Here is a 12,107-nt window from a genome sequence, read left to right as displayed (position 1 = left end):
GTGGCCTTTAGCAGAACCGACTTGCAGTTACCAACCATGGTAGCCGTGATCCCCAAAAATGGTTTTGTTATTTTTAAATAAGGTACAAAATCCAAAAGTTACAGCCTCCTCTTTTCACAAGGGCTACCAGCATGCTTCGTCTCTGAATACCTCAGTGTTTTTAATATACAAAACGTGATAACTGGCTGAGTGACAAATTTCTTGAAAGGTTTGACTCTAAGATATAGAAACCCCATGTCATCTCTTGCCCACCCAGTGATCCAGCTGCAGGGGCTGCCTGACACAGCAGGGAGATGCAGTATGATGGAAAAACCCTCTGCATTTCTGCAGGGATAACAGAGGCATGGCAATGAGCTCTCTGTCACCAAAACCAGCAAAAATGCTTGGAAGGTGGCCCCATAAGCACCACAAATAGGAGGCTTCTTTCAAGTTTCTTTTCTGCCGAGCTTCACTGAAGAAGATGCTGCTTCTGCAGAGGGCTAATCCCTTTCCCAGGTGGTCCCAGTGCTACCCACATATAAAGTAAAAGTGAATAAATCAGACTATTGTAGGACTCTTCTGTTGTCCCACACTCCGTGCTGTGACCCGTGGTGTGCAGATATACTTGAGTGAGTTTTAGACCTGTCAGCCTGTATGTTGGTAGCAGTCCAACTCTGCCTGCTCAGGAGTGATGGGTTCTGCAGCTCACACTACCAGAACTAGCTGGTAATGAGTCTACACCCGATGCCTTCAGGAGTGGATTCACCATATCTGCGCTGCTTTGCATTTGAAGCAGCAACCAGGAGGTAAGAGAGGCATGGTAATTCTCAGTCCCTCCTGAGCTGGGTGATCTTTCACAAACTGAGGGTTCACTCATGTTTCAGACACAACCCAAGATGTCTGATGCTGTGGGATTTTCCCAGGACTGCAGAGTAGCATCAGGCAAGTTCTGCATCTTTGCTTCCCCAGTAATGTGCTGGCAAGTAATACCACCTCATAGCAGCGTCATGAACTTTGTCTCTATGACTTAACGGGTTACTCTGATATTTTGAGACAGCAGAAGTCCCAGGAACCAAATTTAGCTCCATTGAAGAAGTGGGCGTTTTGCCTTTGATTTCCAGGGAAAGAGGAGGAACATACACATCTAAATGTCCAAAATGCTCCCACGACAGCACTGCTGGGATGTTCAGTGAAACCCAAGCACTGGCTGTTGTGTCAGTGCCGCTGCCACTTTACAGCCCCCTCGTGGAGCCTGTCCTGCACTGTCCCAGATGTGGCACATCTGTTGAAGACACATTAACAAGGTAAACAGATGTGGTAAAATGCATAAAATCAGAATTAATTAACTTTGTTTTTACCTTGTCCCTTTTCTGAATGAGTCAGTGTCATGTGCAGTAGAACTTTCACAACATCCTGCATTTCTTTCGTATTTTTAAACAGTGCATTGGCTAATGTATTCTGAGACAGATCTATTTTTCTAGTCTAAATAGGAGTTCAGAAGCGAACAACACGCCTGTGCAGAGTACCTGACAACTGTATCCTATTCAAGTCTTAGAAAAAGAAGTTGAGTGCAGAGACTTTCTGTATAGCTCTGTGCACAAGAGATGAAGAGCAAGCATCTTTGGAGACCTATTTGCTGTGAATAACAAATATATTTACCATATTCTGGACCAAAGGTATTCAAGACAGCTACTCTTAAACAAACTTGTGTTAAATTTGGGAAACAATTCAATACAATGGATAGGCCTTTTGCTGACTGGTTTTCTCTTATGATAAGCGAGAAGAAAATACTTTGTACATAACATACCACTCATGTTGTAGGATTTTTGTAGAATCTGCTTCATCCAGTCATACAGAGCTCTCTGTGTATTTGCTGAGGTTTTGTCATAGAGGTCCTTGAATACTGTTGATCTAAGTGATACAAGGGCATGTTAGTTCACTAATGAGTTAACTATTTATTTTGTTTTAAATGACGCACATGAACAAATGTTTTTAGAAACAGCAACACATAAGCAGAAAACTGTATCTGGAAAATAGACTAAGACCATAGAGTAACCTCTTTTTAAAAGTGTGTGTAGTCAGCAAATACTACATAGTATTAATTGTGTCTGCAAAATAAATGTCTTACAAGTTTCTGAAAGCATCCTCCAGCAGAATGTTTGGGAGGCTCCCAATGACATCAGGTTGGAGATAGTTCACCGCTGACACACGCAAAACCTGGCTTAGGATATCCACACAATCCAAAGCACTCAGAGCCAGAAAGCATTTATCCAGTGTTATATGGAACAAGGTCCTGTTTACTCCTGGGCTTTGAAAAATGCTCTCTCGAATCTTGTCCCAATCAAGAATAATATTTCCCATTTCCTGCAAGCAACAAAGGGTTAAAAGAACGTCTCTTTGATTAACTCAATATATTGTTCATTTTGAGGCCTAACAGAAAGCACTCTACTAAAAATATGGTGCTGTTCTCATGAAAAATAGCTGCAAAATACCGCCTGGTTGCATTACTTCAGATAATTCCTTTCTGGCATTGGCCAGAGACCAACTTGAATCTTTTGACAAAATCAAAATGAAGAACAGAAAAATAATCCAAATGGCTGAAGTTGTGCTGTGTGCTGTCACAGAAGAATTAGTTATTTGGAAAATGAAAGGATATTGGAATTGAATGGGTATTATTTCATACATAATTTAATATGTAGACATTTCTGGAACAGACCTTTTCCCAAGCAGTATTTCTTGCAGCCGTTACTACAAACATCCCCTCCAGAAGACAAGGCAACATCAAAGAACCAAGCCCAGGGAATAAAGTCACGCTGGTTGGGCATAGATTATTAGGTTGCTCTGTCTCACAAGTTGATGTGTCTAAGACAGCCTGTTCAGAGCTCACAGTCCCAGGCCTGGTGATTTGTTCATGTAATATTTTCAGTCCTGGAAGAACTCATATGCCATTTGAGAAGACAAAATTTACAGTTTATTGAAAGGGCTTATGCTCTACCGCTCTGGCTCCCAGTGCATGCTGCACACCTATCCTGCGTGCTCTGGCAGCAGGAGCTGCTCCACCGTTGTTTGAATAGTGGATTATACCGTGTTTGTTCTGGGCAGTCACCTCACGCGTCTGGGGAAATGCTCTCCCTTTCTCTCATATGAATCTCCACCCCCTCAGTGATGCCCACACTGGAGGCCCTTCCTCCCAGCAGAGGAGATGCCAAGTGCTCTCATACATCAGGCTCCGATCCCAGCCCCGCAGTGGAGATCCTCCCTGGGTGGCATTCGCTGACTTTGAGTGAGACTTTTGAGATGGGTCACACAGGGAACATACCACAGAGGCAAGCAAATGATGTTAGGCTGCCTCCCCTCCAAATTGCCTAACAATTTGCTTGCACGCTCCCATAACTAATTAACAAGATAACTATTTTCACCTTCTTTAGTCATCTTGGCTCTCTTTGTAGCTGCTGAAGAGAAGCAGATACTCCCTGGGAACAACTGGTCCTACCTACCTGAGATACTTGCACAGGAAGGTAAATCATTCTCTGGAGATGCATTTCTCTCCGCTAATTACACAGAAAATCCAGACAACTGACTTGGACTTGGCACCAAACTTTTAGACAACTAGAATTAAATGAAATAAATCCAACCTAAGGAGAGAGGCTCCTGGAATCTAATCCAAGCCAGCTAAGTAACTGCATGGCGCGCACTGCAAGACCCCCAGTCTGGCCCCTTCCCATTTATCTAAACCATTGACAGCAGCTTTTCTTTTTTGCAAATGCAAAGTGACTTACAAGATGGTCCTTTCTGCTGTTGAAGAGATACTTCATAGCAGTTTGGAACTGCTGCTGATCAAGCTGTTGAAATTCGGATAGTAGTTGCCTAGGCTGGTATAAAAGGTTCTTCAGGTAACTTTTTATGGACATCTGAAGTATAGAAAAATATGTGTAATAGACATAAAACTCATACTATTGTACTAGCGGCATCTTTTACTCCCTGAAAATGTCTGCTTAAGGAGAGATAAGTACTTAGCTCCTGTATTGTCCGTGTTGTCAATGACTAGAATAACTATACTCAACACAAACTGTAAATAAAAATAATCTAAATGTAATTCTGACAGTCAGTAATTTTAAAATCCTGTTCTTGGCTTCATGAGTGAGTCCTCTCCAGTGAGCCATTTAACAAAAATGCCTTCAGCTTCTCACTTCATAAAACAAGAGTAATAATGCTTTCCTGCTTCACACAGCAGAGCTGTGAAAATGAAACTTTTAAAAAGCTCAGAAAAAATCAGGTACCATGTGCATATTATTATTACTTAAAAAAAGGAAGGAAATGTGCAATTAGATGGGAGGAAAACTCTGTACCAGGTTGTAAGGCAAAAATAGTCTCTCTCACATCAAACTGCATTACCAGTTAACAATCTCATGCCTGTTTTGAAAATCTAAGGGGAATTATAACATTGGAACAGAAAGCACTGTAAGGCTCATTAGCACCAGACTGGAGTAAAACCCCTTCTAATTCCTGACAGAACTATTTCCGAATTGGTTTGGAATTTGAGTTGAAACTGTTCTTTGTTGTCTTTGCTTAGCTTGCACTGCCACCAACAAATATTAACATAGATAGGTCCTTGTTGTCTAGAGGGTCCAGGCCTGCTTACAGCCTTAAATGGTTAATAACCCTAATCAAATGGGAAGAGGCAGCGCTAGTCTCATGTAGGTTTGGATGAGCTGTGACAGTGAAACAGAGCTTGGGAAAAGGTTTGAGCGCTGTGGAGCTACATGGCCGTGGGCTTTTGGGAATGCCTGAGGCTCAGAGATGGCACACTTGACACTTTCCTTTCTTAGAGTGTGTGTGTGCATGTAGGGAGGAGGGAGGGGGTCAGGTTTTGATTAGCAGGCTACAGCTCCACTTAAACCAGCTTGTAACTAATCATAATGACCAGGGATAAAGAACAACGACTTTTTCCTCTATCACTTCCACACTGATAATTTACAAAAACAGAGTTCAGAGGAGCTTTAAAAGGTGGACGTGTTTTGTAGGATGCTCTGGAGCCTCTCATTCCATCAGAAGCAGTGCAAACCACAGCCACGGTCAAAATCTGGGAGAAACCTGCCATTTTGTGGAGAAACAGCATGTGTATACACACAATTCAGAAACAATCACTGAGCCTGAAAACTCCTAAGTTCTGCTTTCCATCAGAGGAAAAACAAAAAGATCTTCTTTATTATTATTTGTCTTGCATACTCCTGCAATCTTAGGGAAAAAAGGCAACCAAAAAACCTGTTCCTATTTCCTGCTTACCTGCTACACTGTAGATGTGTTAGTTATCTCTGTTACTGACAACCTAGTTTTGGCTACAGAGATAGGCTGCTTTTTTAATTCCTTTTTAAATAAAAATTTTCATGCATTGTAAATGGCACAAACCTGTAGACTGCTAAGATTAAACGTAACTTCCCGGGCATGAAAATATGCCATGACTTTTGTGAGCATATCGGCTGTCCAGACATTAGAACTGTAACAGAAAACAGGACCAAAAACGTCAGTAAAATAACATAACATATAAAAAATAGCAGATTACAAGACAAAACAGGAATAAGGAAAACAAACACTGCTAGTAACACCATCATGACACAAGTATTCAGCTTTCTGGCCTAACCAGACTAATAGTCGACCTATTTAATGCAATGAAAACACATGGTTCAATGAGGAATGGAATGAATTAGTTACGGGTTTTTTCACCTAACTCCACAACCACCCACAAGAATCTCAATTTTCCAACATGCTGCCAGTGGTACCATCTCCAGGCATGAGACAAGCTGTGCTGTGGCTAGTCTGGAGCTATAGGTGTGCTTCCTGGCACCCCATTATGCGTCTTCTGATCCGCCTGTAGAAAGTAAGTACAGTGACTAATGTCTGCTGCCTTTCCCTCAGGAGACTCATTAATTTCAGTGTGTCTTCTTTACACAGCTATTGATTTTCTCAAAATATGTAGGAGTGGAATTGCCTTTGAGGCTTATACTGCTCTTTCAAATTTAGACAAAATTAGCAAGTAATTCAAAAGTTGCCAGGAGCTGGAGGAAGTGGGATGGATGGGGGATGGAGCAGGACTGAAAGAGGGAGATGGACAGAAAGCTGGAACTGCACCTAAATCCCTTAAGACACCATTCTGAAACATATGAACAAAGTTAATTATCAAAACTTCTGAAAACTGTAGCAGGTATTTATTCTCAGCCTCATTCTATGCATGTTTTTTGCTTTATCATGAAAAACAGCTTTTTCCTTGTTAAGAGGAAACACTCCTCACAGGAGATCTAAATCAAAGTAATCACATGGGCCAATTTCATTCCATCCATAATGTTCCAGTTTCTGTGGAAATGAAACAGATCATATCTGAAGTGCAAAATAATACTGAAAAATCAAGATGGTGAGAGTAATACATTACCTCTGAAAATGAAGTATATCAAGGAGAGCTGCACATGAAAAATGGAACATAAAAAGTTATGGTGAGATATTGAGTTTTAATTCCTTTTAGAAGCATAAGTGGGAACAATTTTGTACATTACCATTCAGATATTTCCCGGTTATTATTTCCTCCTAAGGAAAAAATTATAAATATATGTAATAAATTATTATTTTTAGTTTATAATATAAAATGTTAGTAGAGAGATCAAATAAAAATACTAACCATGGCTTTGTGTAATAATGGAGGCAAATCTGTAAAAGATTATCCCATTACTAAAAGCTGATTTAATGTTTTACATTCAACTGTGTTATACAAAAATACATGTATTCTGTCCAGTAATTGAAACTATATATATAATTTATTAATAAGCATTTAATGCAGTTTTGATTAAATGTATTTACAGAAAAACAGTGAAAATAAAAGGCTATTAAATAATAAGCAATCTTGGTTAAATTCTGTGCTGGCATAGCTTCATGAAGAGAAGAGAGCAGAGAATATGGTCCTAGTTACTGAACAGTACTGCATCTATTTTACTACACATACCTTCTTCCATGCACACAAAATACATCCCTCATACAGGAGTTCTGGTCTTACCTTCAGAGTTCTGACTGTATGTAATCTCAGCATGATTCATTGATATCAATAAGAAACATATCTTCAAAAGTCTGGACATTTCTTCTAGTGTCTATTACAATCAGAAGATATTTGGATTGAAAAGGAAAATAAAAAGAACAGAGTCAAAAGGCAATATTTACCCAAAACTTTCATAGCTATAAATCAGAGACGGCTTAAGCTATGGAGTACAGTGCTTGCTCCCAAGTTTTTAATTTAGATCTTTTTCCAGGATAGAGGTATATTTTATGCAAATGTAAGTCCGCCAAGTGTGCCTGTGCAGCCAGATTTATTTCCCTTTTACCAAGCAGCTCTTTTAATTTTCTTCCTAGTAGCACTGTTCATTTACTAAGCCACATTCCACCTAAACATGATTTAAATGCAGTTTTGTTAAAGCAAGCAAACAAATCCTTTTAAACTCAGATAAAATAGAAAAGAAGTAGAGGGAGTGAAAAAGGAAATAGTAAAGAAGCTCCGGACAAACCCTAAACTTCTCCTAGCTCATTACTGCACGATTACTGCAGACCAGTCTGGGACCCTCCATCCCTGAACTCGAACGGTGGGAGGGCCTGGCCCTCCTGCTTGCCCGTGTCCGTGCAGGGTGCTCCAGGCAGGGAGGGGGAAGGAATGCTCCCCTCCCTCTGCAAAAACGGGCAAAAAGTCCTTATGCCCTTCTGAAGCAGAGGGAAAGCAACACTTTTGGGAAACGGAGTTCAAGACCATGCCACTTCATTTAGATGGATCCAAGCTCTATCTTTGTACTCATGAGAAGCATACCATCAATTTTTCACCATCAGCTAGGACATAGTTTCTATGGAAATAGGTGTTTTAGTAGCTCTTGCTATCCCTGCTGCCCTGTGCTATGTGGCATAAAGATCACCGAAAGATAAATTAGCTGGAAGGCCAGTAATGGGATACCCGGAGCTCTTCACCAGGATGTCACTGATTCTCATCACAGAAGACTGACAGTCTCACAGTTGTCATATATGAAATGAATTTGTTGCTTTTGGTCTAGTTCCTGAACGACAAGAATACACACTGCAATAATGCAGTGGGATGGAAAGGGAGCAGAGACTGAGCAGGTCTCGCTCACACAGGCGTTTCTGCAGCCACATCCCCTCCGCTGTGCTGAGGACCGTGAGCTGCTTTAATCCACACTGCACCAAGTTTACTGCAAAGAGGATTTTCTGCCTCTGCACCCTCAGCCTGGCCCTCTGCCCAGCCGTGAGAATCACCATCCCCACAGGTAAAACAATTAATTAATCTGAGATATTAGAAGATGCCCTGCTCTACAGATTGCAGCTTCTTACACTGGGATTAGTTCCTGATTTTAACAAATGACATGGAGGACCCCATTGACCCACTTCGTTCTGACCCTGAAGTGACTTTGTTAGTTTTTTTCTCCCCCTCCTTCATTTCAAAGGTTTATTTGCAGCCACACTTAGTTTGTGCATTTCTTTTTGTTGCTGAATTTGGATCCATTTTTTTTTTTTTTTTTTTTTTTTTAAAGTTCTCTGCCACAGCTTGAGTTACAGATCTGAACATCTGATAAATACGAATGCCTTTTCCAGATTGTTTAATCTCACTTATCAGCAAGGAACTCTTTTATGAAAACGTCTTTCAACAGCCACTAGCAATATTTCTGTCTGTTGCAAATACTTAACTCCAGTCTTGTAACAGGAGTGACTCAAACTGATGGATGATGAAAAATTTAAACATTAGACTTCAAGAAGCTATCGCCTCTGTCCTGTTCTTGCACACACTGAAACCCTTTTCAGCTATTCTTTTGGGAGCACTACAGTACATGTCTCTCATTCAGACGTATCTGGTTTCCTAGACAATGAAGTTTCTTGTGTTTGTTTCTGCCTTCGCCCTATTAATTTTACAGTAAGGTTTGATTACTCTGCATAGTTTAACTCATGCTACCAATGTCAATCCTGATTTGTTTATTCCAACTCATCCACTTTGATACACTTTGAGGGTATTTTAATTAGAGCATGCTAAATTAATATATAAGGAGAGTAAATGCTAAGGAAAGTGCTTTTTTACCCTGACTAACTCCTGTGGACAATCAGCAGGTACAGAAAAAGTCTGCCGTGAAACAGCCCTGCTTGATAAGACAATCTGAGGGATGAAATAATTCCTTTTGTCAGGGAAACTAGTCTCATTGCAGAAGTTCACCGCAGCCTTTAGACAATCCCAAATCACGCTGTGAGGATCTCTTGCAGATCCCATCCAGCATTTCCCCAGAGATCGTTCCTTGCAACACGGCAGCATATGCTGTGATCAGATCTCCGAGATGTCACCCTTGCAGGACTCTCCAGTTATGATAAGCTCCGGGACTGCCTTCTCCTCTTGCTCCCTAAACAGCCGCTCTTCCATGTAAAGAAATCCTAGACATTTTATCACTCGCTCCGATGCAGTTGCTGCCTTATCTGAGGCTTGATAACCAGAAAGCTAACCTCATCGTCAGAAGTCTTGCTGATAAGCCCTTGCACCACCAGTGCCCCCTTGCAGCCAGGGTCTCAGCACCTCTGAAAAAAACCCCAATACGCAGTGAGGGAACCCTCAAGGGGGTCAGGCTGGAAAGAGGGAAGAAAGGGGAGGGCAGAAGAGAGGAAAGAGACGGTGGGTTCCTGGGGAAAGCCAGGACCCCGCGGCACTTTACCTGCCTCCGCTGTGCACACCTCCTTCCCCGCACCGGCAGCGCAGCGAGCTGGGCGGCTCCAGCCGGGACCCCGAGAGCGGGGGCAGGGACCGGGGCCAGCACCGCCTCGCAGCCTGGGGCGTCCGCCCGGCAGCCCCCGGCCTTCAGCCGGAGGGGGGGGGAAAAGTCTCCTCTGCCGGGGGGCTCAGAGGGCGAGGGACTCCCGTCGCAGGCAGAAGAGGATGCTTCCCCTCCCGAGACGAAGGGAGAGTTGCGTGGGGGAAACCCACGGGCCCAGGCTGGTGCTGCCAACGCCCTGCTCCCCCCACCTCCCCACCCGAGCGCGGGCAGGCGGCCCTGGGCTCCTCGGAGCGGAATGCGAACCGACTGTACCTGGGATCACCCAGCAAAAGGGGGCTGTGGTTTCTGTGAGACGAAGTTGTTCCAACTTTGCGTTGAAAGTTTCCGACTAAATCGTGCCCTTGCACAGCATCTTTTTCCTGCGATGCAACACATCCCGTGCCACCTTGACAGAACAGACAGTTTAGTTACTCTCCAGGGCAAAACACCGCACAGTAGCGAGAACACCGAGGTGCGACTTGCACACCGTCACCCACAGCAGGACAGAGACAGCAGAGGGACAAGGCAGAGTTCCCCAAGCCCAAAAGTAATGACTTTGGACTTGCAATAAACACTGGTCCCCTTCGATGACAACTTAAGTATTTCAGGTAATTTAATCAACTACTGGACTCAAGTTTCTTTGCACGGGGCTGTGTGAGCAGACATTAACTGCACACAAATGCACTCTCAAGGTCTAGAAAGAAAGAAGTCCCTTCCCTGACACAATGAGCCACGCTGCGCCCCATCCTTTGCAAGGAACTCTGATTCTAGAAGTACAGGTGTCGGTACAGTCACCCAGGGCCACTTTGTACATTCAACGGGACTAAGCAGGTTTTTGGTCCTGTTGAATTTAAGCTTACTCTGTTCATAGCTTTTCCCTGTTACTGCTCATGTTTACTAAGTGTTTTAATTCCCCACCTAACATGCAAGAATACTTGTTTAAATAGAGGGAACAAAACAGGAAATCGTAAGAAAAAACCCAAAACTATTATTTACATTGCACCTTCTGTCCCAAAACCTCTCAAAGCTATTACAAACCAAAGTCCTAAGTGACAGGACTAAAAGATAGGAGATGTGAAATGCATAGTCTCGTGTGATTTTTAACCTGTGGGATTAAAACGCTTAAGTACCTTTGAAGAAGTTTGTCTTAATGCATATTTGCTACATGAAGCTAAATTCATTACACATTAAGAAACATATTTTTCCACTACTAGAGGAGTACAAATGAAGGTAACAAAACAAAAATGACTGTATTCACTCCAAAGCATACATCGCTCATTTTTCTAACAGATAAATCTGATTGTCCTCTGTGCCAAAATTCAACAGCACATGCTGAAACAAGAATAATACTGAGCCTGAATTACTGCTGGAAAAAAACCCACTGGTCAAACCCCTTGTCCCATACTACAGAATACTTACTATTCCACAGAGATGACTGAGAATAAAAGGCTATTAAACTAGCAAGAGAAATCACTAACCATCAGGCAAAGGAAGTCCAAGGTAAACCTAAAAAGACATGCTGAAGCATCCCACCTGGCATAAGATCACCAATCATTAAAAAAAAACCAACAAAACACACAATGCGCAACTTTTTTAGACTTCAAAAGCAAAAGATAAGTCAGTTCTTACTTTACTTACCAGCTGATATACAAGCTGAGGTTTCTCTGCTCTCTCACAACACTTATATCCCAAGCAATGCAAGACATACGCCTGCCAGTTCTGTACTACTTATGATGCCACTTGTTGTTTTAAAGGAAGGTTATATCCCAACTGCCAGAAATTATCCATTTTAAACAGAGTTTTTAAAACAAGACATGTTAAAATAAATAGCATTTATTTAGTGTTCCTGAAGAAAAGAAAATGTCCCAGGCTAGCAAAACCTTCAAAATCAGGTCCCTGTAGCCTGATCCTCAGAGGCAGTTTGACACAAAATTTGCAAGAAACTGCCTGCAAGTTTTTTAAGATGAAAACTTTCAGGAACAACTTGCTTAGAAAGCTTGTTATTAAACCCATCAGTTTAAAGTGCAGTTTTGGCAAGTTCTACCGTAACACCTTTAGCTGGAAAATGGCATATGCAAAAGCAATGAGGATTTATGAGGCTTTGAGAGGAACATGAAGGAAACCCAACCAAAAGTGATACATTTTTTGTGGACTGTTATCCCTTTAAACAATATTTAAATGCTGTTTAAATAAATGCAAGGTTCTGCTGCTACTGAGAGCTTGATTCTCAACACAAAGAGCAGTTGCTGCAGACAAGCGTGGCTATGGTTACAAAAATGAACACAAAAGTTAATGCAAAAA

The 12,107-nt window shown here is 41.9% G+C and overlaps 1 protein-coding gene across 1 annotated transcript in view; it reads right to left on the bottom strand.

Moving 5' to 3' along the window:
• OTOA (otoancorin) overlaps window positions 1-7,100 on the bottom strand; it is a 36,397-nt gene extending 29,297 nt beyond the window's left edge. The window contains exons 1-8 of the mRNA XM_010570578.1: window positions 7,022-7,100; window positions 6,650-6,678; window positions 6,528-6,558; window positions 6,407-6,434; window positions 5,389-5,476; window positions 3,759-3,890; window positions 2,108-2,343; window positions 1,787-1,890 (exon numbers count right to left, since the gene is read on the bottom strand). Coding sequence (XP_010568880.1) covers window positions 1,787-1,890; window positions 2,108-2,343; window positions 3,759-3,890; window positions 5,389-5,476; window positions 6,407-6,434; window positions 6,528-6,558; window positions 6,650-6,678; window positions 7,022-7,100 — 727 coding nt within the window. The remainder of the gene's footprint in view (window positions 1-1,786; window positions 1,891-2,107; window positions 2,344-3,758; window positions 3,891-5,388; window positions 5,477-6,406; window positions 6,435-6,527; window positions 6,559-6,649; window positions 6,679-7,021) is intronic.
• Between the last annotated feature and the right edge of the window lie 5,007 nt (window positions 7,101-12,107).

The sequence above is a fragment of the Haliaeetus leucocephalus genome, unplaced genomic scaffold, assembly GCF_000737465.1.
Source record: "Haliaeetus leucocephalus isolate CR32 unplaced genomic scaffold, Haliaeetus_leucocephalus-4.0 Scaffold295, whole genome shotgun sequence".
Lineage (NCBI taxonomy): Eukaryota > Metazoa > Chordata > Aves > Accipitriformes > Accipitridae > Haliaeetus > Haliaeetus leucocephalus.
This window is presented reverse-complemented; position numbering and strand designations above follow the sequence as displayed.